Below are 25,253 nucleotides of genomic sequence, written 5' to 3'. Positions count from 1 at the left end.
TCACTCAATTCTCTCGGCCTCCACGGCCCCAGAGGCCCCTAAGGAAGGGGAAGGTGTTGGTCTCACACCCCTGGGGGTGGGTGCGGGGCCTGTGGGCCTGGCCAGCCTGCAGGAACAGCTGGTTGGCCACGGCTTGCAGCCCCCAACCCTCCTCCCTGCACTCGCCAGCTGGGAAGGGTCTGGGAATCAGGAACCGCTGGGTAGCTGTGAGGGCCAAAGGTCAGACAGGGGTTTCCTGCCTGCCCCTGGGAACTTCCTCCTTCCCCGCACAGCTTCCGCCTCCTGGATGAACACCACCCTGGGGGACCCCTCCCCATTGTCAACCACCCCCCACTCCATCACGGTGGCCAACGGGGGGATGGGTCCCCCTGCAGCAGCCTGTACCCAGCTGTGCTCCCCACCAGGCAATGGACACCAATCCCATCTCCTTGTCCCTTACGCCTCAGCCCCCATGACCCCTTGGGGCTGGGGGCTGTGTCCCACTCAGTCTCCTCAAGCCTGAGGGCCCCTCCCGGCTGGGGCTGGGGCTGGGGCTGGGGCTGGGGCTGGGGCTGGGGCGGATGCCACTTGGGGGCTCTGGCATCGCCCAGCACGGAGGTTTCCCTGGAACTCCTGGCTCTGGGGTGACAGGCAGGAGGGCCCACTCAGAACTCTTTGCTCCTCGGTTCCAAATCTCCTGCCTATCCACCTGGGGGTGACCCCAATGAAGCTCAGCTCCCACCCATCGGGCGCCTCGTCTCACGGAGCCCCAAAAGAATGCTTCCAGCCGGAAATGGTAGTAACAGCAGCAGCTTCCCAGCCAGCCTGTGAGTGGGCATCACGCACACACACCTCACAGCGGGGGAAGCTGAGGCTCAGACTGGAGAAGCCCCTCCCTCGAACCCACACAGCCACGCCGGCTCTTCACGCCCCAACATCATTGCTGCTCCTGCTGCTAATCCCGGAGCAACTTCTTTTTTTTCTTTTCTTTCTTTCTTTCTTTATATTTTAATGATTTTTTACAGAAAGGAAGAGACAGAGTCAGAAACATCTATGAGAGAGAAGCATCCATCAGCTGCCTCCTGCACACCCCCCATTGGGGATGTGCCTGCAACCAAGTACATGCCCTTGACCGGAATCGAACCTGGGACCCTTGAGTCCCCAGACCAACGCTCTATCCATTGAGCACCACCGGCTAGGGCAGGGAGCACCTTCTTAAGCTCCTGCGTGAGCCGGGTTGGTGGGATGACAGTTCTTGGGGTCAGGCAGCCGCCGCCACCCACCCTCTGCCCTCCCTCTGTGAGCTGAGCACTCCGCACAGTTTAGCTCACGCACTTGGCACTGCCCTGGGAGGTGGGCACCCACCTGAGGGGGGGGGAAGCCCAGCTCCGGGGACCCATAGCTGGAGACCCAGGGCAGCCTCTCACCGCTTCCCTCCTCCTCACGGTGCAGGCGAGGACCTGGGCGCCTTCAGCTGCTGCGAGTGCTGAGAACAGCGCCCGGCACAGGGCGGGGGCTGGCCGAGAAACTGAGGCTCAGAGAGCGCCCGGTCGCCTGGCGCCCCACCCAGAAAGGCCAGCCAGGGCCTGGTCCCTGCCCCCGCCCCCCCCCCCTTCCCTTCACGGCCGGGTGGGAGTGTTGAGATAACCCAAGGCTCCCGTTTCCTCCTGGCCAGGAAGGAGCCAGCGGAGGAAGTATTAAGAGGAGCAATATAAACACTCCCAGAAGGGGCACGCCACCACCCGGAGTGGCCCAGCCAGCAGCAGCACCAGGGCACAGGCGGGCGGCACCCCTGGCGGGAGATGGGCCTGGCCGCGGAGCACGGAGGGGCCTACGCCCGGGCGGGGGGCGGCTCGCGCGGCTGCTGGTATTACCTGCGCTACTTCTTCCTCTTCGTCTCGCTCATCCAGTTCCTCATCATCCTGGGCCTGGTGCTCTTCATGGTCTACGGCAACGTGCACGTGGCCACCGAGTCCAACCTGCGGGACACCGAGCGCCGGGCCGAGGGCCTGTACAGCCAGGTGGTGGGGCTCTCGGCCTCCCAGGCCAACCTGACCAAGGAGCTCAACCTCACCACCCGCGCCAAGGAAGCCATCATGCAGATGCTGCTGGGCACCCGCCGGGACCTGGACCGGATCAATGCCAGCTTCCGCCAGTGCCACACCGACCGGGTAAGGCGGGGCCCCTCGCCGGCCCCGGTGACCCCGGGAAGGCACCTCACCCCTCCGAGCGTCGTTTCCCCAGCCACGGAATGGGGGGCCGCAGGCCTTACTTTTTCCATTGAATCCTCACCTGAGGATATGGTTTCCCTTGCTTTTCAGAGAGAGTAGGAGGGAGGGAGAGAGAGAGAGAGAGAGAGAGGCATCCTGACTGAGTTTAGGGGTGAATGCAACCCAGGGATGTGCCCTTAACTGGGAATCGAACCCGAGACCCTTTGGTGTGCGGGGCCCATGCTCTAACCACTGAGAACCCTGGCCAGCGCCAGACCCTTCCTTTTGCATGAGGAGCCCTAACAGGTCACCAATGCGCGTTTTGTTTGTGTAAGTACATCCCATGCAATGGTTTGGGTATACTTAACCTAAAAACAAGTATTCGTGTAACAGCACCAGCCCTGGGCCCGTGACTTAATGCAATAAAAGGCTCAGAACGTGCCGGCTGCAGATGCACTGCAGGCAGAACTGGCTAGATAAAAACTCAGGACCTGTGGCTCTTTCTTAGCATTAAGTGCGGACAGCTGGCCTTTGCCTTAGGCTGGCTCCGCTGGAGAAATAGTCTCTCATTACAGAAGCCCAAGAGGAAGGGAGAAACCCCAAACCCTTTTGCAGGTGGGGAGGTGGGGGCTTGAGAAGCAGGGGGCTCCCAGGAGAAAGTCACAGAGGCACACGTGAGGGTCTCATGGAGACTGTTACCCCCTGGCACTTATGCCAAACCCGCTGGGCCACCCTGTGTTCACACGCGCGTGCACGCACACACACGCGCACACACGCACACACGCACACACGCACGCACATGCACATACACACACACACACACACACACACACACGCGCACACATGCCACACACGCTCTTTGTCTGCGGAGGTCTTAGTTCCTGGGACTGGGAGAGAGGCTGGTGGGGACAAAGGGCCTTGTCTGCCCTCAGACCCAGGGCAGGGCACGTCTTCTTTAAACCCCCAAATGGGGCCGGTCCCCCTCGGGCCCTGAGAGCAGGCTGGTCCCCCTCAGGCTCCAGAGCAGGAGGGTCTCCCCTCAGCCCCCAGGGAAGGACGGGTCTCCAGTGACCTTTGGAATGGGGGCAGGTCCCGCCTCAAGCCCCAAAGCAGGGCGGGTCCCCTTCGGACCCTCAGCATGGGCTGCATCCCTCCCCAGAGCTCAGGGCAGAGCTGTGACTCCCTGACACCGCCCCCCCCCCCAGCCAGCCTGGGGGCGAAGGGGGGGCTCACTTTCTGGGAACCAGCCAGTTCGGGTCACATGGCACATCCCACACAGGAGCCACTGGGGAGGAATCGGATCACAAAGTGTTAGACGCTCACGCTCACCGGCGTCCTGACTCCCTGTTGTAGATGAGAAAGCTGAGAATCTAGACCTTCACAACTTTCACGTTGGAAAGTCATGCTCCCCCCCACCCCCCACCCTCTTTGAGCTGACAAATTCCTCTAGGCTTGAACCCCTCAGGGGTGTCTCTTGAGGCAGTCGTTGGCAAACTCATCGGTCCACAGAGGCAAATGTCAACAGGACAGCGACTGAAATTTCTCTGGAGAGCCAGATTCTTTAAACTTAAACTTCTAACGCCACGTCTTCAAAACAGACTCGCCCAGGCCGTGGTATTTTGTGGAAGAGCCACACTCGAGGGGCCAAAGAGCCGTGTGTGGCTCGAGAGCCGAGGTTTGCCGACCAGGGTCTTGAGGGGATCCTGGTTCCCACCCCCCCACCCCCCAGAAGGGGGTGCTGATGGTCGTGGGGGAGCCCCGAGACCCACCTGGCCCCGCTCCAGCAGCCCCCCACCCCCACCCCACCCCACCCCCGTGTCTGATGGGAGCGGATGTGAATCTTGGTCTTTCCCCAGTTCTGGCAGTGCCAAGAAACATGATTTTTCTTAAATTTTCTGGAAATGCAACTGCATTTCTTGTCCTGGGTCCCTGGGAGAGACAGGAAAATGGAATGGAGTGATTTTTAAAAGGTCAAATCCTTATCTCTCAAGGCTTTTCTAAGAACAGCTCAGATAAAGCCCCTCGCTGCCCCACCCCCACCTGTGCTGACACTGGTCCTAACTGGAAATACCCCTGTCTCACTTCATGTTTGGATCCCACTCATGTCCCCCTTCTGAGGCTAAGGCTTTTAAAAATATATATGTTTGGCCTTAGCTGGTTTGGCTCAGTGGATAGAGCGTCAGTCTGTGGACTGAAGGGTCCCGGGTTCGATTCCAGTCAAGGGCACAGGCCTGGGTTGCAGCCTCCATCCCCAGTGGGGGACCTGCAGGAGGCGGCCAGTCGGTGATTCTCTCATCATGGATTGCTTCTCTCTCTCTTCCCTTCTCCCTTCCTCTCTGAAATCAATAAAGATATTTAAAACAGATGTGCTTGCATTGATTTCAGAGAGAAAGGAAGAGGGACAGGAGCATCAATGAGGAGAACCCTTCATGGGCTGCCTCCTGCACGCCCCCTGCGGGGGATCGAGCCCAAAACCAGGACCTGTGCCCTGCCCGGGAGTCCAACCGCGACCTCTTGGTGCACCGGAGGATCTCAACCAACTGAGCCACACCGGCCAGACGGCGGCTAAGGCTTTGGAAAGCAGAGCCACCGGAAGTGTCCGAGCTATTTCTGTGCTCCCTTAGCCCCAGGGCATTCGCACCGGCCGGACTTCCCAAGGACAAGGAGTCAGACCAGAGATGGCAGGAAGACTCTGCCCTCTTCGTATCTTTCTTCACTTGTTATATTTCTGCGGAGGGCTTTGTTCCAGAGTTCGGAAGGCATGGCCTCTGTGGAATCGTAAAAGTTTAATTCGCGTGCCGTGTAGCTGGCCCGTTTAAAGGGCACAGTTCGATGCTTTTTAGCACATTCACGGAGCTGTGCAGCCGTCCTCACAGATAACTTTAGAATGTTTCCCGTCACCCTAAAAGGACACACTCCACATCCCTCCTTCTCCGCCGCCCCTGGGAGCCATGCTTATCCTACACATTTTATCTCAATAGAATCAGGCACCATGTGGCCTCTTGTGACTCACTTCCGTCGCTCAGGATCATGTTGTCAAGGTCCGTCCAGACTGGAGCATGTGTCACTGCCTCCATATTTTTTATTGCCAAATTGTATTAATCATAACACTTTTTTTTTTTTATTATGACACATTTTTAAAATCCTCACCTGAGGGTATTTTTTCCATTGCTTTTTAGAGTAGAAGGGCGAGAGGATGGGGGAGAGAGAGAAACATCCACTGGTTTCCTGGCACACTGGCCCCGAACAGGGCTGGGGATCAAACCTATAACCCTTCGGTTCCCAGGCTGACCGTTGTGGTTCTAACCCAGTGGTTCTCAACCTTTCTGCTGCCTGGGCCCTTCAATACAGTTCCTCATGCTGTGGTGACCCCCAACCATTACATTATTTTTGTTGCTACTTCATAACTGTCATGTTGCTGCTGTTAATGAATCGTAATGCAAATATCTGTGTTTCCCGATGATCTTAGGCGACCCTGCCAGCGGTTCTCAACCTGTGGGTCACGACAGGTTGCCGAAAACAGGATGCCGAGGGACGGAAGTGAGTCACAAAAGGCCACGTAGTGTCTGATTCTGTTGAGATAAAATGTGTAGAATAAGCAAATCCACAAGGCGACCCACAGGTTGAGAACCGCTGCTGTAGAGCCTAAGACCATCGGAAAACACAGATAATGTACATTACAATTCATAAAACCAGCAAAGTTACAGTTATGAAGTAGCAACGGAAATAATTTTATAGTTGGGGGTCACCACCACATGGGGAGCTGTATGAAAGGGTCATGGCAGTAGGAAGGTCGAGAGCCACTGCTCCCACTGAGGACACTGGCCAGGGTAATCATCATAACAGCTTTCAAAGATCAGACCAGCTTTCCCCCTAAAGAGGCCATGCCCTCAGGAACTGGGGCAAACGGGGCCCCCTGGGTGCTGGATCGGGGGCCTCAGCCCTGGGGGTCTGGGCAGTCTCGGGGTCAGGGGGCCCACGGGCCCCTCTGAGGCCTGTCCTGTGTCCTCTCCGGGCAGACGGGCTACATGAACAACCAGAAGTACATGGCCGCCATCATCCTGAGCGAGAAACAATGCCAAGAACAACTCAAGGAGACTAACAAGAGCTGCAACGGTGAGTGCGTGCTCTGGGCAGCGGGGAGCCAGGGTGGCGGCCTCCCCGTCCAGCTCCCCTTGGCAGCCCCCCAGCTTCCCTGAGCCCTATCCTCCTGTGCCTGCAGCCTTGCTCCTCACTCTGAACCAGAAGACCAAGCTGCTAGAGGTGGAGTTGGCCAAGGAGAAGGCGGTGTGCACCAGGGACAAGGAGGGCGTGGGGCTGAGCAAGCGGGTGGTGGAGGAGCAACTGGCGGAATGCAACAAGGCCCAGGAGCAGCAGCGGCAGGAGCAACAGCTGGCCCAGAGCCAGCTGAAGAAGGTGGAGGCCCTCTGCCTGCCCCTGGACAAGGACAAGCTCGCAGTGGACCTGCGCAACATCTGGAGGGACTCCATCGTCCCGCGCACCCTCGAAACGCTGAGCTACAGCCCGTACCATGCCATCGGCTCCGAAGTGGCCTCCATACGGAGAATCTGCGACCACATGCCTACCCTCATGACCACCAAGGCGGAGGAGCTGGCCCAGAGCCTGCGGATTGACATCCAGCGTGTGGCCCAAGAGAACTCAGAACTCCAGCGCCAGAAGCTGGAGGCTGCGCAGAGCCTGCGGGCCCTTCAGGAGGCCAAGGAGAAGGTAGAGAAGGAAGCCCAGGCCCGGGAGGCCAAGCTCCAGGCCGAGTGTGCCAAGCAGACCCAGCTAGCGCTGGAGGAGAAGGCAGCGCTGCGGAAAGAGCGTGACAACCTGGCCAAGGAGCTGGAGGAGAGGAAGCGGGAGGCCGAGCACCTCAAGATGCAGCTGGCTGTCAGCAACTCCGCCCTGGAAACCTGCATAAAGACCAAGGTGGGCTGACGGTTCTGGATCAGACGGCACTGGTGGTGGTGTGAAACTTGGTTGTGAAGTCTGTTTGAGTTTGGGTTAGTTAGGACTCACTGGAGAGTTTCACTGACATTAGGATAGGGACCGAGTCTCAAATAGGATCAACACTAAGGAAGCATGGAGGCTTAAGACTGGGGTTGGAGGTAGGGTGGCTGTAGGGCCCAAGGTTCATGGATGGGTAAATCTAGGACGTCTGTGGCTTTATGATCAGGCTGAGCTGAAGCACTGAGGGTGGACTGAGAATTTAGGGTAGGGTCCCACATAGATGGCTGTTGAGTCTAGAGGTGGTTTAAAGATTGTGACTACCGGTATGTATTTATTCATGTAGGATTTTATTGGCATTAGGATTGGGGTAGAGTTTGAAATTGAGGATTACTGAGAAAGGGTTAAGGATTGGGGTTGCATTTGGGCAGCTGGATGGGCCTCCAAATTAGTTTAGGGTGAAGAATAGGAATTCATTGAGGCTTGGTGTCAGGGTTGGGAATTGTTGAGCTGAAGGATCAGGGGCAATGGGTTAAGGGTTATAGTGAGGGTTAAGGCAGGCCTAGCGAAAGGCTTGATATGATGTGTGATTGGTGTTTAGAGTTGGGTCACAATGAGTTCTTAGTGACGGCCACGTCTAGAGTTGGTTTGGACTAAGGTTTGGGTTCCATCTCATTAGTCTTAGAAATGGGATTGTTTGGAGTTTAGGTTATGAGAAAAGGTTAAGAGTTGGGTCAGGGGCTGCAGGGCCTAAGGTTGGATGAGGAGTGAATCTAGGATGGGATTAGGTTGAGGAACTGAAGTTGAAATTGAGACTCAGGTGGGTGCAGGTAGCTTGTGGGTCTAGAGCTGATTAGAAGTTTGGAGCCAAGAGCGGATTTAGGATTTCATGGGCATGAGGAGGGGTATTGACCATGGGTTTGGAGTGGAAGTTGTGTTGGATTTAGGATGGCTGGTAGGGAGATGAGTTGGGCTGGCATTGAGATATATTTGAGGTGCAAGATTAGGTGACCCTGGGTTAGGATGGAGATACATTGGGGTTGGGTGGGGCTCAAAGCTACATCTAGAACAGAGGTTGTGTGGATGCTGATCTTTGTTGGGGCTGGGGTGGGGTTCTGTTTCAGGTAGAGACTGGGGGTCTAAGGTTGAGTTGGGATTGAGCCTTACTTTGGAAATTGTCTGTATGTGGCCATAGTGGATCCCAGGCCTGGGATTAGGGGAATGGGGTTGGGGGTTGGATTCTTCATAGTGACGGGGGCTAGGTGATGGGTTTGGGTCAGAGTTAGATCTAAAGTTACATCAGATCAGATTTGTCACTGGGATTGGGTTTAGGATGGGGCTTGATTCTAAGGAAGGCTCCGTTTTCATGTTGGGATTGGATTTTAGGTACTTAAGTTCAGAACAGGTTTGGGATTTCAAGTTTGGGGGGATGGGCTCAAGGTTGTTCAAGACATGGCATTGAGAATTGGGGTCCAGTGGTTTTCAGAGTGGGTCGACTTCAGTCTGTAGGGGGCTGGGTTGGGTGATGGACTCGGGGTCATGGATTGGGGTCAGGCTGGCCCTGAGGCTGGAATGGAGACTGAGGCAGGCCAGCCCTGTAGAGTGGTTTCCGGGAGCTCTAAGCCAATCCAGTCCCTGGAATCCCCAGTCATTTGAGGACAGGTGGACAAAGGTGACGATGATACCGCATTAGCACATGTGTACCTGTCCCTCTCTCCACCCTGAAGGACCTCAGAGCCAAGGGCAAGGAGGGGGAATCTCCTTGGCACTCTGGTTCAGGGGTCCCGGCTTCCGCCAACCTCCCTCTATCTTTCTTCTCACAGTCGCTGCCGATGTCTATGCCAAGACCTGTGGCCCCTGCCCCCAACCCCCAGCCTATCGGTGAGTGAGGGCAGAGCCAAAAAGGGGAGCTGCCACCTATTTCTAGCCCAGGGGAAGGGGCTACTAAGGCCACAGGTTGGGCCTAACACCCTCTCTCCGCAGACCCAGTGAGCCTGGAGGAATTCAAAAAGAAGATCCTGGAGTCCCAGTGGCCCCCTGCAGGCAACCCAGTCCCGTCCAGGTAAGGTCCTGGGCAGGTCTGAGTCTCAGTGCTTTCGTTCAGGTCTAGGGGTGGAGAGAGGCTCGTCTCATACTTGCTGCTTCTTTAATTGAGTGCCTGCCATGTACCAGGCCCCACGCCGGGCCCTGAGGACACAGTAGTGACCAAGATGCACGCAGTTCCATTCATGAAACTAGTGGCAAGAGCGGTAGCGATGGAGCCGTGATAAGAAGAGTGACCAAGAGCCTACAGTTATTGGGTGCTTAGTGTGAGCTTGGCACAGTTCAAAGCACTCTGCGCTATTTTTTAAAAATATATTTTAGCCAAAACCGGTTTGACTCAGCGGTAGAGCAACGGTCTATGGACTGAAAGGTCCCAGGTTCGATTCCAATCAAGGGCATGTACGTTGGTTGCGGGCACATCCCCAGTAAGGGGTGTTCAAGAGGTAGCTGGTCAATGTTTCTCTCTCATCCATGTTTCTAGCTCTCTATCTCTCTCCCTTCCTCTCTGTAAAAAATCAGTAATATATATATATATATTACTGATTTTTTACAGAGAGGAAGGGAGAGGGAGAGAGAGTTAGAAACATCGATCAGGTGCCTCCTACACACTTCTCAAGATATATGCCCTTGACTGGAATTGAACTTGGGACCCTTCAGTCTGCAGGCTAGGGCTAAGCACTCTGCACTATTAACTCATTCAACCTATCATGTGGTGAGCTACTATTCCACTGACAGGATGGAGAGAGGCACAGAGAGGCTGTGCATCATGCTCCGGGTAACACAGCTAGAGAGGAGCAAGCTGGGACTTGAACCCAGGTGGTCAGACTCCAGACAGGCAAGGGAGAGGCTCGGTGAGCAGGGCACCTTTGAACTGGAGGATGGCAGAAGCAGGCCCGGGGAGGGCAGGTGGGACAATGCTCCAGGCAGCAGGCACAGTCAGCGCAAGGGCCCAGTGGCTTGGACTTGGAGGAGGGGCTGGCATGGAGGAAGGGACAGAGGGAGAGCAGCATCTGAGAGTGACCCTGGCCCCTCACTCTACCCCTCACTTTCTTTCTTTCTTTTTTTAATATATTTTTATTGTCTGTCGAGAGTAAGGGAAAGGAAGAGAGAGATAGAAACATCAATGATGAGAGAATCATTGATCAGCTGCCTCCTGCACACTCCCCAATGGTGATGTACCCGCAACCAAGATACATGCCCTTGATCAGAATCGAACCCGGGACCCTTCAGTCTGCAGGCCGACGCCCTATCCACTGAGCCAAACTGGCTTCGGCCACCCCTCACTTTCTACGCCTACAAAAATGGGGCCCCTGAAACCAAGGGCATGAAAATGCGTTGCCAGCTGTAAAGTGCTGTCCCCAGAGGCTGGAGCAAGGAAGGGGCCCAGGGGGCCTCAGCGGGGAGCCTCAGGGCCGCCTAGCACATGCTCAGGTCACGGCTCCATGCCTCTGCCCCCCTCACCACCTCCCAGGAGCCGGTTATCCACCCAATGGGCCCCCGTTTCTCACCGGGAAGGTGGCTCAGGCCGCCACCCCCAGCACGCCCTGTGCACACTCCCGTTCTAACACACCACGGCCTGGGGCCCGGGGAAGGGCTGGCCCATCGGCAGTTTAGGATCTGGAGTCCCAGAGGCACCCAAGATTTTAAGGCAGATCCCTCCGACTCCAGAGCCTGTGGTTTTCCCCATGGCTTTGCCCCCACGCTATCGTCCGCCTGGGTTTATTTTAACCTCGGGTGCTAAATGCTGAATGCAGGCCGCGGGTCCAGACTTCCAGAGAGCTGTCTGTTGTCAACCACTCAGGGCTCTCCACATGTGCCTCCGTCCCCACTACGCCTCCTCTTACCCCCCTCACTCTTCCCTGCAAAATTCCTCCGCCTCAGGCAGCCCGCAGACGGGGAAGCGAGAGGGCAGGGAGAAGCCCCTGCCCTGAGCAAACTGTTTTCCTTCCTCCCTCCTGGCCCGCAGCCATCGTGGCAAGGAAGGAGGTACTATTATTATCCCCATTTCTCAGAGAGGGGACTGAGGCCCCAGGGAAGCGTTAGGCCGGGCCCTGCGTCAGAGGGTCAGGGCCGGAGCCAGGCCTGTCCGTCCCGGCCGGCCCAGAGCGGGGAAGCTCTTGACATTGTTTACCCCACATGACGTCCCCCTGGTGAGAGAACAATGTGCGCTCAGGGCTGGGCCCCCCTGCGTCTCCCCGAGGGGCCGCAGGAAGGGCCTCTGGCTCCAGCCTTCAAGTGCCTCCCCCTGCGAAGGGGCAGGGTCATGCAGGCCGGGGTCATCCGCTTGGGCTTAAGGGCCGCAGGGGGAACCTCTGGCCAGAGAATCAAAGCAACCGAATTCCAGGGCACCCATCAGGCCCGGCCGAGGTCCGGCATCCGATCAGCAGCCCCACGGGCTGGGAGCTGATGGCCTCCCACTTTTGTTCCTGTGCGTGCTGCGTTCCGAGAACGTCTCCTCTGGTGCTCACCGCCCTGCGGCCGCCCACACACTGCTCTCACGGAGACCCAGGGCCCGACATTACCAAGACTTGAGATCTTGCTTTTTTTTTCTTTTCTTTTTCTAAATATGTTTCTGTTTATTTTAGAGAGGAAAGGAGAAAGGGAGAAAGAGAGAGAGAGAAAGAGAGAGATGGATTGGTTGCCTCCTGAGTTACAAAGCCATGGTGTAATGGTTAGCACTCTGGACGGATTGGTTGCCTCCTGCAACTCCACTCCTGGGGATCCAAGCCCACAACCTGGGCATGTGCCCCGACCCCAGGAATCGAACCCACAACCTTCTGATGGAAGGGACCATGCTCAACCAATGGAGCCCTTCCTGCCAGGACAAGGTTTTGCTACTTAATTGCACTCCCCACCCCCCCCTTCTTTTTTGTTAATCCTCACCAGGGGATATTTTTTTCATTGATTTTTAGAAAGAGTGGAAGGAAGGGGGGGGGAGGGAGAGAGAGAGAGAGAGAGAGAGAGAGAGAGAGAGAGAGAGGGAGAGAGAGAGAGAGAAGAGTCACATCCATTGGTTGCCTCTCACATGAGCCCCAACCAGGGCCGGAATCCAGCCCACAACCCAGGTCCATGCCCTTGACCAGCAATGCTCTAACCACCGGGACACCCTGGCCAGAGCACTAAGCGCACGTTTTTAGGTAATTTTCTGTCAATGGCAAGTGCATGAGCTTTCCTTTACGCGTTAAGACTAGTGTCCATTGGAGATCAATTTAGTTAATTTTAAAAAACACGTTAGAGATGAAGACAGACATTACGGAAACGTTGTTGGGACTGTGGCTGGACGCGGGAAGGCAGGATGTGGGAGGCTGGAGGTGGAGGCCAGCCCTGTCTCGGAGCCAGGCCCTCGGCGAGCGCGGCTCGTTTGTTGCCATCACAATTGCGATCTGTTTGTTCACTCAGCCCGTATTTCTGAGCCGGCGCTGGGTGCCAAGGACACAGGCGGGAATAAGGCTCAGGATCCTACGCCCCGATAGCGCTCACAGTTTGTGGGGAGACAGATAATCCACTCGACAAATCGGCATCAGGCTTTATAAGGCCCCTGGCAACGGGCGAGGCAGGACAGGGAGGAGGGCCCTGGCTGGTTTTGCTCAGTGGGTAGAGCGTCGGCCAGCAGACTGAAGGGTCCCGGGTTCGATTCCCAGGCAGGGCACATGTCCGGGTTGCAGGCTCGATCCTCAGCGTGGTGCGTGCAGGAGGCAGCCAATCAAGGGTTCTCTCTCATCATTGATGTTTCTCTCTCTCTCTCTCTCTTCCTCTCTGAAATCAATTTAAAAAAATACATATTAAAAAAGAAAGAAAGGAGTGGAGGGAGGATGAGAAGGTTAGAATTTTCCACAGGGACCAGGGCAGGCTTCTTTCCACGTGGCATTTGAACAGAGAACTAAAGGAGGTGAGGGAGGAGCTGGGAGGGGGAGGACTTAGCCAGGCAGGGAGCACAGTCCATACAGAGGCCCTGAGACAGAACCAGGCCTGGGGGTGAGTGAGTGATTGAGTGAGGGAGTGGGGGAGGGAGGGAGGGAGGGAGTGAGTGAGGAGGTTGGGGAGGCTGGAGCCTAATGACCAGAGGCTGAGGACAGTGCGACCAGGGGGCAGAAAGCGGACCGGTCAGGGTCGGGTAGGGCTCTGAGCTGTGCTGAGGATGCTGGGAGCCCTGAGCCGCTGTCCGAGGAGCAGGCAATCCGACTCAGGTGTCCGCACCCTCTGGCAGGAGCCAGGGGTCAGCGTTAAGGCGACCGCACCTTAAGGTTCAGGTCAGCAATGGGGGCTTGGGAGCCTCAGTCTGTGAAAAATGGCAAGGGCTGCCCCCCCTGCCCCCTGCAGGCTGGTGGGCAGGAGCGAGTGAAGCATGCGTCAGACTGAGGCTGGAGACAGGGGTGGACGGGAGCCAGCCGAGGAACGTGAGCTCGGGCCCCAGGGAAGAGCGGGGAAGGAAGGGAGGGGGCAGCGGAAGCGGGACTTGGCTGTGCCCCTCCTCCCCCACCAGGAAATAGCCTCTGCGCCAACCCCTGACCCCTCGCGGGAACCTCTGCCAGGCCAGGGTGGGGGGAGGGCCCACCGCAGCTGGACGGCTCCTGCGAGGGGAGGGGGCGGGGGAGTGGAAGCGAGGTAATAATAGTCGTTGGAGTCTGGGGAACTGTGGCAGGATCTGAGCCCTTGAGAGGAGGTCTGGTGGAGAATAGTGGGTGGAACCTTGAATTCCAGACTAAGAGGATCTGGCTTTGTCCTGGGCGGCCGTGGGGGGGGGGGGGACCCTCCTGGGAATGATTGTGAGTGCTGGGTGGGTGCGGACAGACGTCCCGCTTTTGGCTGTTCTGATTTTTAACAATTTGTCCTGCGTCCCGCGGCATTTTTAAAAAGCCCCGATTTTTGGAAAGATTCTGTTAAATCTTTTGGACTTTTTTAAAACGCCGCGGGACGCGGGACAAATTGTTAAAAATCGGGACTGTCCCGCCAAAAGCGGGGCGTCTGGTCCCCTTACTTTAGGGCAAACCCCCGAGGCCTCAGGGAGCGAAGGGGGAGGCAGACAGACGCAGCAGGTGGCCTCTCTGAACCTCGGGCTTTGCTCCTGTGTCCTAAGAAGGCAGACAGATGTCCCAGCTTCCCAAAGTGCGGTAGCAATCTGCTGGGAAGGATGAACCTAAAGGAGGGAAAGAGTCCTTGGCGGACGCAGGGGGCTAGGACAGGAGGCAGGCCACAATGTCTGTGCTCCTCCCTGACGGATCGCCATTGTGTTCCCATCTCCTTTCTGCCCCAGCGGCTGAGAAGGCTCCGGAAGAGGACGGAGGGCGGGTCCCGACGTGCCAGTCTGCAGACCCGTGGCGGCGAGACACCCACCGCGGGGGACCCCGTCAGGCGACCTCCGTGCAAACACCCTCCGTGGGCACCTTGGCCTGCACCCCGTGCCCATCCCCGCACAGGCCCACCCCACACAGCACAACCCTCCCACCAGAGGCTGCCATGACACCCACAGACGTGGCAACGATGCCCTACAAACAGACACGTGACCCTCCACAGACACATGACCTCACACAGACACGGTGACCTTACACAGACACGTGACCTTACACAGACACGTGACCTCACACAGACACGTGACCTCACACACACAGACAGGTGACTTTACACAGACACGGTGACCTCACACAGACACGTGACCTTACACAGACACGTGACCTCACACAGACACGTGACCTCACACACACAGACAGGTGACTTTACACAGACACGTGACCTTACACAGACACGTGACCTCACACAGACACGTGACCTCACACACACAGACATGTGACTTTACACAGACACGTGACCTTACACAGACATGGTGACCTCACACACATAGACATGTGACTTTACACAGACACGTGACCTTACACAGACACGTGACCTCACACAGACACGTGACCTCACACAGACACGTGACCTCACACACACAGACAGGTGACTTTACACAGACACTTCTGCCAAACCCTGACCCCCTATCACAGCCCTCCGCACACAGGCCAAGGCCCCCACAGTCCCCTCACAGCCCTCCCTGTGCCCCTGCCACTCTTCTGATGCCCTTATCTCCCCCGTGCTTCCTCCCCACAGCACTTGGGGCCTGGGGAAGTGAGAACAGGAAGGCACTCACCTCCATCCGTGAGAGTCCCCAGGCCTCCTCACACGCACGCCAGGCGGCATCTGGTCCGCGGGCAAACCCAGCCCACAGGCCCCCTCCCGGCTGGCACGGGCCCTGCTCCATCACTCCCTCCCTCCTAACCCCCGCCCTGCCTGTGTTCCCTATGACATGTTAGTGGCACCCAATAAATGTTAGCAATCCCTTCAAAGATTCCGGAGTCGTGACTTATACTTTAAAAAGGCACCACCTAGCCGAGACCGGTTTGGCTCAATGGATAGAGCATCGGCTTGGGAACTGAAAGGTCCCGGGTTCAATTCCAGTCGGGGGCATGTACCTTGGTTGCAGGCATATCCCCAGTGGGGGGTGTGCAAGAGGCAGCTGGTCGATGACTCTCTCTCTCATCGATGTTTCTAGCTCTCTATCTCTCTCCCTTCCTCTCTGTACAAAATCAATAAAATATATTAAAAAAAAAAAAAAAAAAAAAAGGCACCACCTAGCCCTGACCGGTTTGGCTCAGTGGATAGAGCGTCGGCCTTCGAACTCAAGGGTCCCAGGTTGGATTCCAGTCAAGGACATGTACCTTGGTTGCGAGCACCCTCCAGTGGGGGGTGTGCAGGAGGCGGCTGATCCATGTTTCTCTTTCATCAATGTTTCTGACTATCCCTCTCCCTTTTTCTTTGTAATCAATAAAATATATTTTTTAAAAATAAAAATAAAAAGGCACCAGCTGGCCTGGAGCAGAAGATTGGAAAGAAGATGAGAGCTGGACCACCCCCACCCCAGAGGAGCTTCCACCAGGAATAATTGTGGGGGTGCACCAACCCCCCGCCCCCCAAGCTCTGGGCATCTCCGTGTGGAAAGAGACAGAATTGTTGTCAATTTTGTTTCTTTTGTTTGTTTTTTTAAGAGAAGCTACTTTTTAAAAAATATGTTTTTATTGATTTCAGAAAGAGAGAGAGAGAGAAGCATTGATGAGAGAGAATCGTTGATCAGGCTGCCTCCTGCACACCCCCCACCAGGGAATGAGCCAGCAACTCGGGCGTGTGTCCTGACCCGGAATGGAACTGGAACCTCCTGGTTCATGGGTCGGCACTCGACCGCTGAGCCACCCCAGCCGGGCTAATTCTGTGCCTCTAAAACAGCAGCCGTTCCTTACGGTGCACATGACCCCTCTGCAGCTCTCATTTGTCTGCGTTTGCAAAGATCCCCCGCGCCTTGGCGACGGTGCACTGCGGAGGTTACCGCCGCCTGCGCTGAATCGCAGGAACTCCTCCTTGCCAAAATTATTCCAGGAACAAAATCACAAAAGTCGCAGGACATTTGTTTTGTTTTGTTGTTTGTGGCGAGATGGGCTGCCGGAAAGGACAGCGGCCTGCGTTGGGAGCACTTCCACTCCGTGACCACCGACCCAGCAGGCCGCGGGGCAAAGCACGTCAGAGAAACGGAATCACGTTCCGTCCAGGAGGCGGGGAATGGTGAAAAGCCATAATGCCTACTGCTGGTGAAGACGTAAAGAAAAGGGCATTTGCCCTGACCGGTTTGGCTCAGTAGATAGAGTGTCGGCTGAGGGTCCCAGGTTCGATTCCCGTCAAGGGCATGTACCTTGGTTGGGGGCACGTCCCTAGTAAGGGGTGTGCAGGAGGCAGCTGGTCAATGTGTCTCTCTCATCGATGTTTCTGGCTCTCTGTCCCTCTCCCTTTCTCTCTGTGAAAAATCAATAAAATATGTTTTTAAAAAAAAAAGAAAAGAAAAGGACATTTTCCTACAGGAATTAAAATATCACCATAGTCCTTCTGGAAATTAGTGGGACGAGAAATATAAATATATTATTATTGATTTGAGAGAGGAAGGGAAAGGGAGAGAGAAACATCAGTGATGAGAATCACTGATTGGCTGCCTCCTGCACACCCCCTACTGGGGAATCGAGCCCGCAACCCGGACATGTGCCCTTGACCGGAAACCAGCCTGGGACTTTCAGTCTGCTCTATCCTCTGAGCCAAACAGGCCAGCGCAGTGTGGCGATAGTTAATCAAAATAAAAATGCACCAACCCTTTAACTCAGTTACCCTATTCCTGAGGTCTTGTTTACGAACTATAAAAACTCCAGGTGAAAAAAAAAAAAAAAAAAAGCAAATGTCAGGGACATAAAAACAACCTAAAATTGTGATCTAGAATCTCAGCTTGTCCCCGCCCCTCCCCCACCTGGATTCCCTCCCAGCCCAACCCCTGGGACCCGGGACAGGGCGGGGGGGGGGGGGGGGGGTGTGAGTCATGAGGAGCCGGGGCTGAACACACGCTTCGGAAGGCCCGTCTGGAGGGACAAAGGAGCGATACTTCCTGGATGCGGAAACATGGGTGAGAGAGACAGCTGCTTCAGGAAACACTGGGCTGCCCCCGCCGGCCCTGCCAAGCCAGGGCAGGGGGTGAGCCCGGCCAGACAGACCGTCCGGAGGCTCCAAGGAAGCGGGACCTCCGTGACCCTGAGTCTCCTGCCTGAGCAGCCTCAAGTGATGGCCCGCTGACTCTAGCCAGTCCCAGCCACCACCCACCATCCGAACTGTGGGTTCTGGAGCCAGGTATCCCCGATTCAAATTTCGGCTCAGTCCCTCTCGGCCTCCACTCTCTCCTCTGAGAAATGAGTGCCATACGATCATCCTAAACTCTCCGGACCCCTGGGTGCAGGCCTGCGACGCTTAGCTGGTCTCTGCCATTCAGAGCATCCCGGGTGCCTTCCCTCTGGCCGGTCCCCATACTCATCCCCGGCTCCGTCCTCCAGCACCTGGACCTCAGCCTCTGCCTCCGCTATGGCCCCCGGGCTGGTCCAGAGAGATCTTTCCATCGTGGGGTCTGACCACATCCCTCTCCTTGCACCCTCCATGGCTTTCCATTCCGCAAGCCCCAAGTCCGGTCCCCCAGCTCCCCCGTGCCCCTGCCCCCTTGTGCAATGAGCCCTGGCCTCCAGCTGCCCTGCACATCTAATTCTCTGTGCAGACTCACTGGCGCTTTGTTGCAATGTGTGCTGTACCCTCGGGCTGGAAGGCCTTTTCTCTCCTGACTGATTCTGTTTCCTCCAAGGCCCAGCCCGAGGTTCCGCCTCCAGGCAGCCCTCCTGGATGCCCCGGTGCAGCCCTCCCTCCTCCTGGGGCCGCCCCAGCCCACCCCTCACTCTTTCTGGCTCTGATCCTGCAGCGCTGACTCACCCAAGCTCGGGGCTCTCTGGGGAGGGGCAGGGACGGAGTGCCAGCCGGGAGCAGTTGGCAGACCCCCTCCCTGACCCTGTGGTCCAGCCACCGGGTGAGGTTCTGACTCTTTGGGGATTTCCTGTGACCTCTATAAATAACCCCCACGGCTGCTTCCCACAAACCACCTCACCCTTCTTGGAAAAAAAGGGACGGTAGCCAAGGACCTTGGGCCAGCCCTGTGCCAGGGCCTAGGGGGAGGCAGGCGGGGGCTCGGGCATCCTGCCCCGGGCCTCTCCCGCCCCCCCTGAACCACCCTCACCCTTCCTGGGAGCCTGCAGACCCTCCCCACTCGTGGCATCTGGACGAGTACCCCCCTGGACCTATGTTATCACTTTTTTTCTCTGGGCATCAATTGCTTTTCTGAAAAATGGGCGTACTAGTAATGTCCATGGACGCAGCTCTCAGTAACCCTTTCCCTCCAGAAGCACCCCACTCAGGGGCGATCCTGGCTGCTGAATAAGCAAAGAAATCCATCAATAGCCGAAACCGGTTTGGCTCAGTGGATAGAGCATCGGCCTGCGGACTGAAAGGTCCCAGGTTGGATTCCGGTCAAGGGCATGTATCTTGGTTGCGGGCACATCCCCAGTGTGGGGTGTGCAAGAGGCAGCTGATTGATGATTCTCTCTCATCAATATTTCTTTTTTTTTCTTTTTTTTTTAATTGATTTTTTACACAGAGGAAGGGAGAGGGACAGAGAGTTAGAAACATTGATGAGAGAGAAACATCAATCAGCTGCCTCCTGAACACTCCCCACCAGGGATGTGCCCGCAACCAAGGTTCATGCCCTTGACCAGAATCGAACCCGGGACCCCTCAGTCCACAGGCCAACGCTCTATCCACTGAGCCAAACCGGTTTCGGCTCTCATCAATGTTTCTAACTCTCTATCCCTCTCTCTTCCTCTCTGTCAAAAAACAATAAAATATATATTTTTTTAAAAAGAAATCCATCAATAGCGACATATTGCTATAAAGTCGGTGAGGACACGGGGCTGGGTGGTGGGAGCCTCCTAAAGACCCTCTCCTACCGACTGTGGCCGCCTGCCAGCCTCTGGCCGCCTGCCCCCCGGAAGCTGAGCCATGTGTCTTCAGCTCCCGGAGGGGGTCTTCTTCTGATTCTGGAGAAGATCCTGACCCTGTTTGAGACTCAGTTCCCGCCTCCTGGCAGGGAGAGTTGATATTTGTAAACTGCCGGAGGGGTGTAGAGGCCTGAATCCTAGAACCTTAGAAGATGGCCAGGCGCCTCCTTGTTAGAGCAAGGCGCCCTCTGCTGGTTGGTCAGCACCATAGCAGGCCCTCCGAAAGTCCCGAATAAAATGCCTCCCTCTAGGGCAGGTGTCGGCAATCTACGGCTCCAGAGCCGCATGCGGCTCCTTTGAAGCTTTACCGCGGCTCCGACAACTTGCAAGCCTGTGTGAAAATGAAGGTAACGTCTTACAGCCCTGATGTGCTGACACTGTGCACTGAGGTTCAGGAGCAAAAATCCCATTAACCAGGTAAATTAAATATTTTAATTAGCTATTAATTTGCAAAAATATATTTTACATTGTTAAGTGAAAAAGTCCTTTTTTTCTTCAGATTGACAGCTAACTGCACGATCCGGTATATAGCATTAAAGTAAGAAACAATATATGCAGTGTTATATTTGTTTTAAATGTCGCAATGGTTTTGTGGCTCCCAGGGTGTTTTTTTTCCTTCGGAAACGGGTCCAAGTGGCTCTTTATGTCGTAAAGGTCCAGACCCCTGCTCTTCCTGGAACTCACGCCACAGGTCCCTAACCAGGTCACAGCCCAGGTCACACAGCAGCCAGGAGACCTCACTGGAAGGAGCTGGATCTCCAACAAGGGGCGAGGTGATGCTTGCGTGCTCTGTCCGCCTTCCCAGCACCCTGCACTCCGTTGCACACCGAAGGCCCACAGTAACTCTGACTCGCACAGACCTCTGTGCAAATCCCAAAGCCGCACCTCCGCCACCACCTACTATTCCAAGCCGGTTTCCTCATCCTCAGAACGGCCCTGCATTGTGCTGTTATGAAGACCCAGTAAAATATGTGTACAATTCTAGACCATAGAGGGTTATTGGTAAATACTCACTAAGTGAGCAAAGGAATCAGTCAATCAATCAATCAATCAATCGACAGAGACGAATAATCTTGGAAAGGAAGCAGGGCCCCCAGGATTTTGCAAGTCACTTTTAAGAGACAAAGTCTCAAGATGAATATTGAAAAAGGAATGACAACCTGCAGAGCAATAAACACACAGTGTTTATGTAGAATATACAAGATAAAATATGTTTTACAGGTGCATTCACAAGTATACAAACACTCAAAGAAAGTTCTAGAAGGACACAGGTTATGCTGTGACACCAGCGGCAGCGGTGGTGGTGAGTTTTCCACGTTTCCGGATCACCTGAGATTTTTTCCTTTGGTTTGTTACAAAGTACATTAACACTATGAAAAAAAGACCCCTGAGACTCTAACTCCCTCCCAACCCTCACTGCTGCTCCCACAGGCTAGGTGCCCAGTGGGACCTCTACTCAGCCCCACTCGAGGGCCTGAACCCCAGCAAGTCCCCGTGGGGGAATCTGACCAGCGAGAGCGTGGTCACCACCAGCCACAGGGAGCTCACTCATGTTCTGGGTCAAGTTCTTCCCCAAGGAAGTGAAAACCTGGCTTGGCCTAAGCCCATGGTCGGCAAACTGCGGCTCGAGAGCCACAGGCGGCTCTTTGGCCCCTGGAGTGTGGCTCTTCCACAAAATACCACAGCTTGGGCGAGTCTATTTTGAAGAAGTGGCGTTAGAAGAAGTTTAAGTTTAAAAAATTTGGCTCTCCCAAGAAATTCCAATCGGAAATTTCTCAATGAGTCAACAGAACCAAACACTGTTGGCATTTGGCTCTGTTGACTAACGAGTTTGCCGGCCGCTGGCCTCAGCCGTTCCCAGACGTCGCGAGGCTCCCGGTGTCCCCCCAGCCTGGCCCGAGCCGCAGCGGCCCCTCATTTGCCCACGCAGAAGTCCCGGAAGATGATGTCCAGGACCTCCTCGGTGCCCCCTCCTCCGTGCAGGCGGGCCAGGTGTCCGCGGGCGACGCGCAGCGCCTCGGCCGCCAGGGCCACATCGGGGGCGTGCCTGTAGCTTCCGAGGGCGTCCAGGCAAGCCTGGAGGTGGTGCTGGTGCCTGGCCCGCGTCAGAAGTGGTGGGCCAGTGGACGGGTTCCCACACCTGCGAGCGACAAAGAACATGGCCTCCCTCAGCTTTATAGTGGGGGGGAGCATGCTCATTCTGCAGAGACAGAAACGGAGGCTGCAGGCAGGCGCGTGCCCAGAGCCGAGGCTCAGCCCGCACTGGAATGTGGGCAGAGGCTGTGGGGTGGGCAAGGCGAGGCTCACACTGCAGCCAGCTCCTTCCTCAGCGCCTCCAGGAGGCCATCCAGCCCCGCCCCGGTCAGGCAGGACAGCAGCAGGTGCGGGGGCAGTTCAGGGCTGAGGTCCGGACCCCCGGGGGGCAATAGGTCCGACTTGTTCAGCACCAGCAGGAGGCGCTGGCCGTTCCCGTTGGGGCTCCGGGCTATGGCGGGGGTGACAACCGTGTCCAGGAAGTCGCAGCTGGATGGAGAGGCCAGGTCGGAGGCGTCCAGCACAGCCAGGATGAGGTCCGCCTGCTCCAGCCTGGAGGAGCAGGGAGAACCCGCTGAGAAGGGAGCCCAGAGCAGAGCGGTTTCAGGAACTGGGCCGAGTGTGGGGGCGGGACAGAGCATTGGGGACAGGGATGGAGCTGAGTGTCAGGGGTGAGACAGAACATGCGGGCAGAGGCAAAAATCGAAAGGCTGCTCTCCCCAAATCACAGAGTTCCTGGTTAAACTTCTGATTCAAAAAGAAGAATAAGCCGAAGCCAGTTTGGCTTAGTGGATAGAGCTTCGGCCTGCGAACTGAAAGGTCCCAGGTTAGATTCTGGTCAAGGGCATGTGCTTGGTTGCGGGCACATCCCTTGTAGGGGGTGTGCAAGAGGAGGTGATCGATTATTCTCTCTTATCGATGTTTCTAACTCTCTATCCCTCTCTCTCCCTCTCTGTAAAAAATCAATGAAATGTATTTAGAAGAAGAAGGAGAAGAAGGAGAAGAAGAAGAAGGAGAAGGAGAAGGAGAAGAAGAAGAAGGAGAAGGAGAAGGAGAAGGAGAAGGAGAAGGAGAAGAAGAAGAAGAAGAAGAAGAAGAAGAAGGAGAAGAAGAAGAAGAAGAAGAGGAAGAGCAAGGAAAGGAAGAGCCACATTTCCCTCTCCCACCACCCTGTCTGCCCACCCACCTCTCTCGGGCGCGCCGCACACCCTCCTGCTCCACCGGCCCCTGGCCCTCCCGCAGCCCTGCCGTGTCGCTCAGGAGCGCTGGGAACCCGGCCAGGTCCACGGGGGTCTCCAGCACGTCCCGGGTGGTGCCCGGCTCCGGCGACACGATGGACACCGGCTTCCGGCCTGGGGAGGGGAAGGGGGTCAGAGAAAAGGGCCGAAGTCCGTGAAGACAAGGGAGCCCCTCTCCCAAGCTCCAGTCCCTGGCAGGCGAGAGCTGTTATCCTCCCGGCCCGGCCCCGCCCCTGCCCACCCCCACGCACTGAGCAGGTTTACTAGGCTGCTCTTGCCCGCGTTGGGGGGTCCCGTGACCACCACGTGCGCCCCGGAGCGCAGCCTCTGCCCGCGCCTGGCATCTCGAAGGTGTGTGTCCAGGGCCACTGCCAGCTCTCGCACTTGGCTGTCGGCTGTGGAGGAAAGAAAAGCCGCGAGGAGGGGGTGAGGGGGCTTCTAGGGACTGCAATGCTGGGTGTCCCCACCCGTGACCCCCAGGCAAACACACCTTGCTCCAGGACGCCCTCCTCCAGGTTGTCATCCTCCCCAAAGTCGATATAGGCCTCCACGTGGGCCAGAGCCTGGGGGAGGGGAGGTGTGCGGTGTCACCACCCAGGAACCTAACCCCCAGCCGTCCGTCTGTCCCCACCCCCAATTTGCCCAGGTCCAGCCTGACTTAGGGGGTCAGATCGGAGGTTTATGGACCAGAAGCTCTCCTCCAGGGGATGGGCAGATGGGGATCTCTGAGGCAGAGAAGGGGCAGACGGGGACTTGCCTTCGTGAGCGTCTCTGCCCAGCCACGGCAGAGCTGGCCCAGCTCCCCGTCCAGCTGCCTCAGGGCCTGCCGCCGCTGTGCCTCGGTTTCTGCGTGGATCAGGTCCGCCAGCCCCTCCACCTCAGTCAGGCTCAGCTTCCCGTGGGCGAAGGCCCGCCTGGTGAACTCGCCCGCCTCCGCAGGCCGCAGCCCTGGCACCCTGCCTGCGGGATGGTCGCAGGTGCTGAGACCCTGGCCGCCCACCCAGGCCCACTGGCAGGGCCAGACCTCGGACCCCAGGCTGAAGACTCACCCAGGGCCTGCAGGACGCCACTCACCACGGCCGGGCCTCCATGCACGTGGAACTCCGCACAGTCCTCACCCGTGAAACTGTGGGGACCTAGTGTGGGGAGGAGGGGAGGGCATATATATAGCCTGCGGTGGTTTACTGGGTCCTGGGAGCTACGGAAGGCTGGGGGTCCGAGGACCCTCACCTGGGAACCAGAGCACCAAGGCGCGGTCCAGCGGCTCCCCGGAGCGCGGGTCGGTGAGCAGGCGCAGGCTGGCGCTGCGGGCGCGCGGCAGCTCCCGGGGCGCAGTCAAGCTCCGGAGGGCGTGCCCGCTGGCAGGACCGCTGGTCCGGATCACCGCGATGCCACAGCGGCCTTGGCCGGAGCTCAGAGCGAAAATGGTGGCCCCGGACCCGGGAGCCCCGGCACCGCTGCTCTGGCGCACGCACGGTCTGGGAAAAGGGAGAGGAGAGTCAGTGCATCGCGTAGGCAGGCTCTGCCGCAGGGCAGGAGGCTGGGTCGAGGGTTTGACAGCGGAGAAATGCCCCAAGTGGAAGCAGGCTCTGCGGCTCGGGGGGTGGAGGTGGGGAGCCCCGAGGGCCTGAGGCCAGAGGGTGACGGACTGAGGACCCTGAGGTCAGAGGGTGACCGGATTGAGGACCCTGAGGCCAGGTGACTGCGGCAGGGGGCGGAGTAGGTTGGGGCTTGGTAAGGTGACTAGATCGTCCCGCTTTTGGCGGGACAGTCCAGATTTCTAACAATTTTTTCCGGGTCCCGCGGCGTTTTAAAAAGTCCCGATTTTTGCAAAAAATCTTTCCAAAAATCGGGGCTCAGAGGTTGGCTCTGCCGCAGGGAACGGAGCCCCCAAGCCCCATCCACGGAGAGGATTTACAGCCCAAGCAATGCCCCAGAAGACACACCGCTTCCCCCGGTCATCCCACCTGCAAGGCCCACGCGCCGCCCGGGCTGCCAGGGTCCAGAGCCCCCGCCACATGGATTCCCCGCGGCGACCAGCCGGCCAGCCCGGCCCGGAGGTGGCGAGTCCCCGAAGGAGGCCCCGCCCACTCCGCGGCGCGAGGGGAAAGCGCTCAAGGATTCGCAGCTCCCATTGGGCCCCTGAATAGACACACCGTCCAACCCACCGAGGATCTGCGTTCCTATTGGCTGGTGCCTGGCAAAGAGGCAGGGCCTTCACGTGGGGTTGCAGCGAAATCGTTTCCCCGGGCAACACTAGACAGGATTTTTAAGATCCTAGAGCTTGCGGGCATCCGAAACACCGGAAATGCGGGGTGGGAATTAGAGAGGGGAGAGTTCGAGTCCAGTTTCTCGATCAAGCT

General features: G+C 57.0%; 2 protein-coding genes and 1 long non-coding RNA gene across 3 annotated transcripts; 2 read left to right on the top strand and 1 right to left on the bottom strand.

Moving 5' to 3' along the window:
• Window positions 1-1,722: 1,722 nt before the first annotated feature.
• LOC118706582 (plasmalemma vesicle associated protein) lies at window positions 1,723-14,627 on the top strand. Its single transcript, XM_036416002.2, has 6 exons — window positions 1,723-2,150; window positions 6,209-6,305; window positions 6,412-7,124; window positions 8,966-9,023; window positions 9,126-9,204; window positions 14,440-14,627. Exons 1-6 carry the CDS (start codon window positions 1,782-1,784, stop codon window positions 14,444-14,446), a joined length of 1,323 nt encoding a protein of 440 aa, XP_036271895.1. The 5' UTR covers window positions 1,723-1,781; the 3' UTR covers window positions 14,447-14,627.
• LOC118706583 lies at window positions 5,329-6,187 on the top strand. The gene is made up of 3 exons (XR_004984064.2): window positions 5,329-5,499; window positions 5,731-5,733; window positions 6,007-6,187. It is a non-coding gene; the product is annotated as an uncharacterized LOC118706583 (long non-coding RNA).
• A 6,090-nt stretch (window positions 14,628-20,717) lies between the features above and the next one.
• GTPBP3 (GTP binding protein 3, mitochondrial) lies at window positions 20,718-25,107 on the bottom strand. Its single transcript, XM_045573577.1, has 9 exons — window positions 24,858-25,107; window positions 24,121-24,368; window positions 23,940-24,026; window positions 23,648-23,850; window positions 23,381-23,453; window positions 23,142-23,285; window positions 22,839-23,004; window positions 21,926-22,204; window positions 20,718-21,758 (listed from the first exon to the last, which is right to left on the bottom strand). The coding sequence occupies exons 1-9, from the start codon at window positions 24,908-24,910 to the stop codon at window positions 21,533-21,535; spliced, it is 1,479 nt and encodes a 492-aa protein (XP_045429533.1). The 5' UTR covers window positions 24,911-25,107; the 3' UTR covers window positions 20,718-21,532.
• Window positions 25,108-25,253: the final 146 nt, after the last annotated feature.

This window comes from Pipistrellus kuhlii, unplaced genomic scaffold (genome assembly GCF_014108245.1).
Source record: "Pipistrellus kuhlii isolate mPipKuh1 unplaced genomic scaffold, mPipKuh1.p scaffold_m20_p_52, whole genome shotgun sequence".
NCBI classification, from domain to species: domain Eukaryota; kingdom Metazoa; phylum Chordata; class Mammalia; order Chiroptera; family Vespertilionidae; genus Pipistrellus; species Pipistrellus kuhlii.
This window is presented reverse-complemented; position numbering and strand designations above follow the sequence as displayed.

What these genes read in the sequence shown, in the direction of transcription:
- LOC118706582 (XM_036416002.2), top strand. Translation starts at nt 1,782, where the DNA reads ATGGGCCTGGCCGCGGAGCACGGAGGGGCCTACGCCCGGGCGGGGGGC. An exon ending in GACTAACAAGAGCTGCAACG is followed by an intron (nt 6,306 to 6,411) that starts GTGAGTGCGTGC and finishes CTGTGCCTGCAG; the next exon opens with CCTTGCTCCTCACTCTGAAC. An exon ending in CCCCAACCCCCAGCCTATCG is followed by an intron (nt 9,024 to 9,125) that starts GTGAGTGAGGGC and finishes CTCTCTCCGCAG; the next exon opens with ACCCAGTGAGCCTGGAGGAA.
- GTPBP3 (XM_045573577.1), bottom strand. Translation starts at nt 24,910, where the DNA reads ATGTGGCGGGGGCTCTGGACCCTGGCAGCCCGGGCGGCGCGTGGGCCT. An exon ending in CAGCCTAGTAAACCTGCTCA is followed by an intron (nt 23,005 to 23,141) that starts GTGCGTGGGGGT and finishes TCCCCTCCCCAG; the next exon opens with GCCGGAAGCCGGTGTCCATC. An exon ending in AGGAAGGAGCTGGCTGCAGT is followed by an intron (nt 21,759 to 21,925) that starts GTGAGCCTCGCC and finishes TGTCGCTCGCAG; the next exon opens with GTGTGGGAACCCGTCCACTG.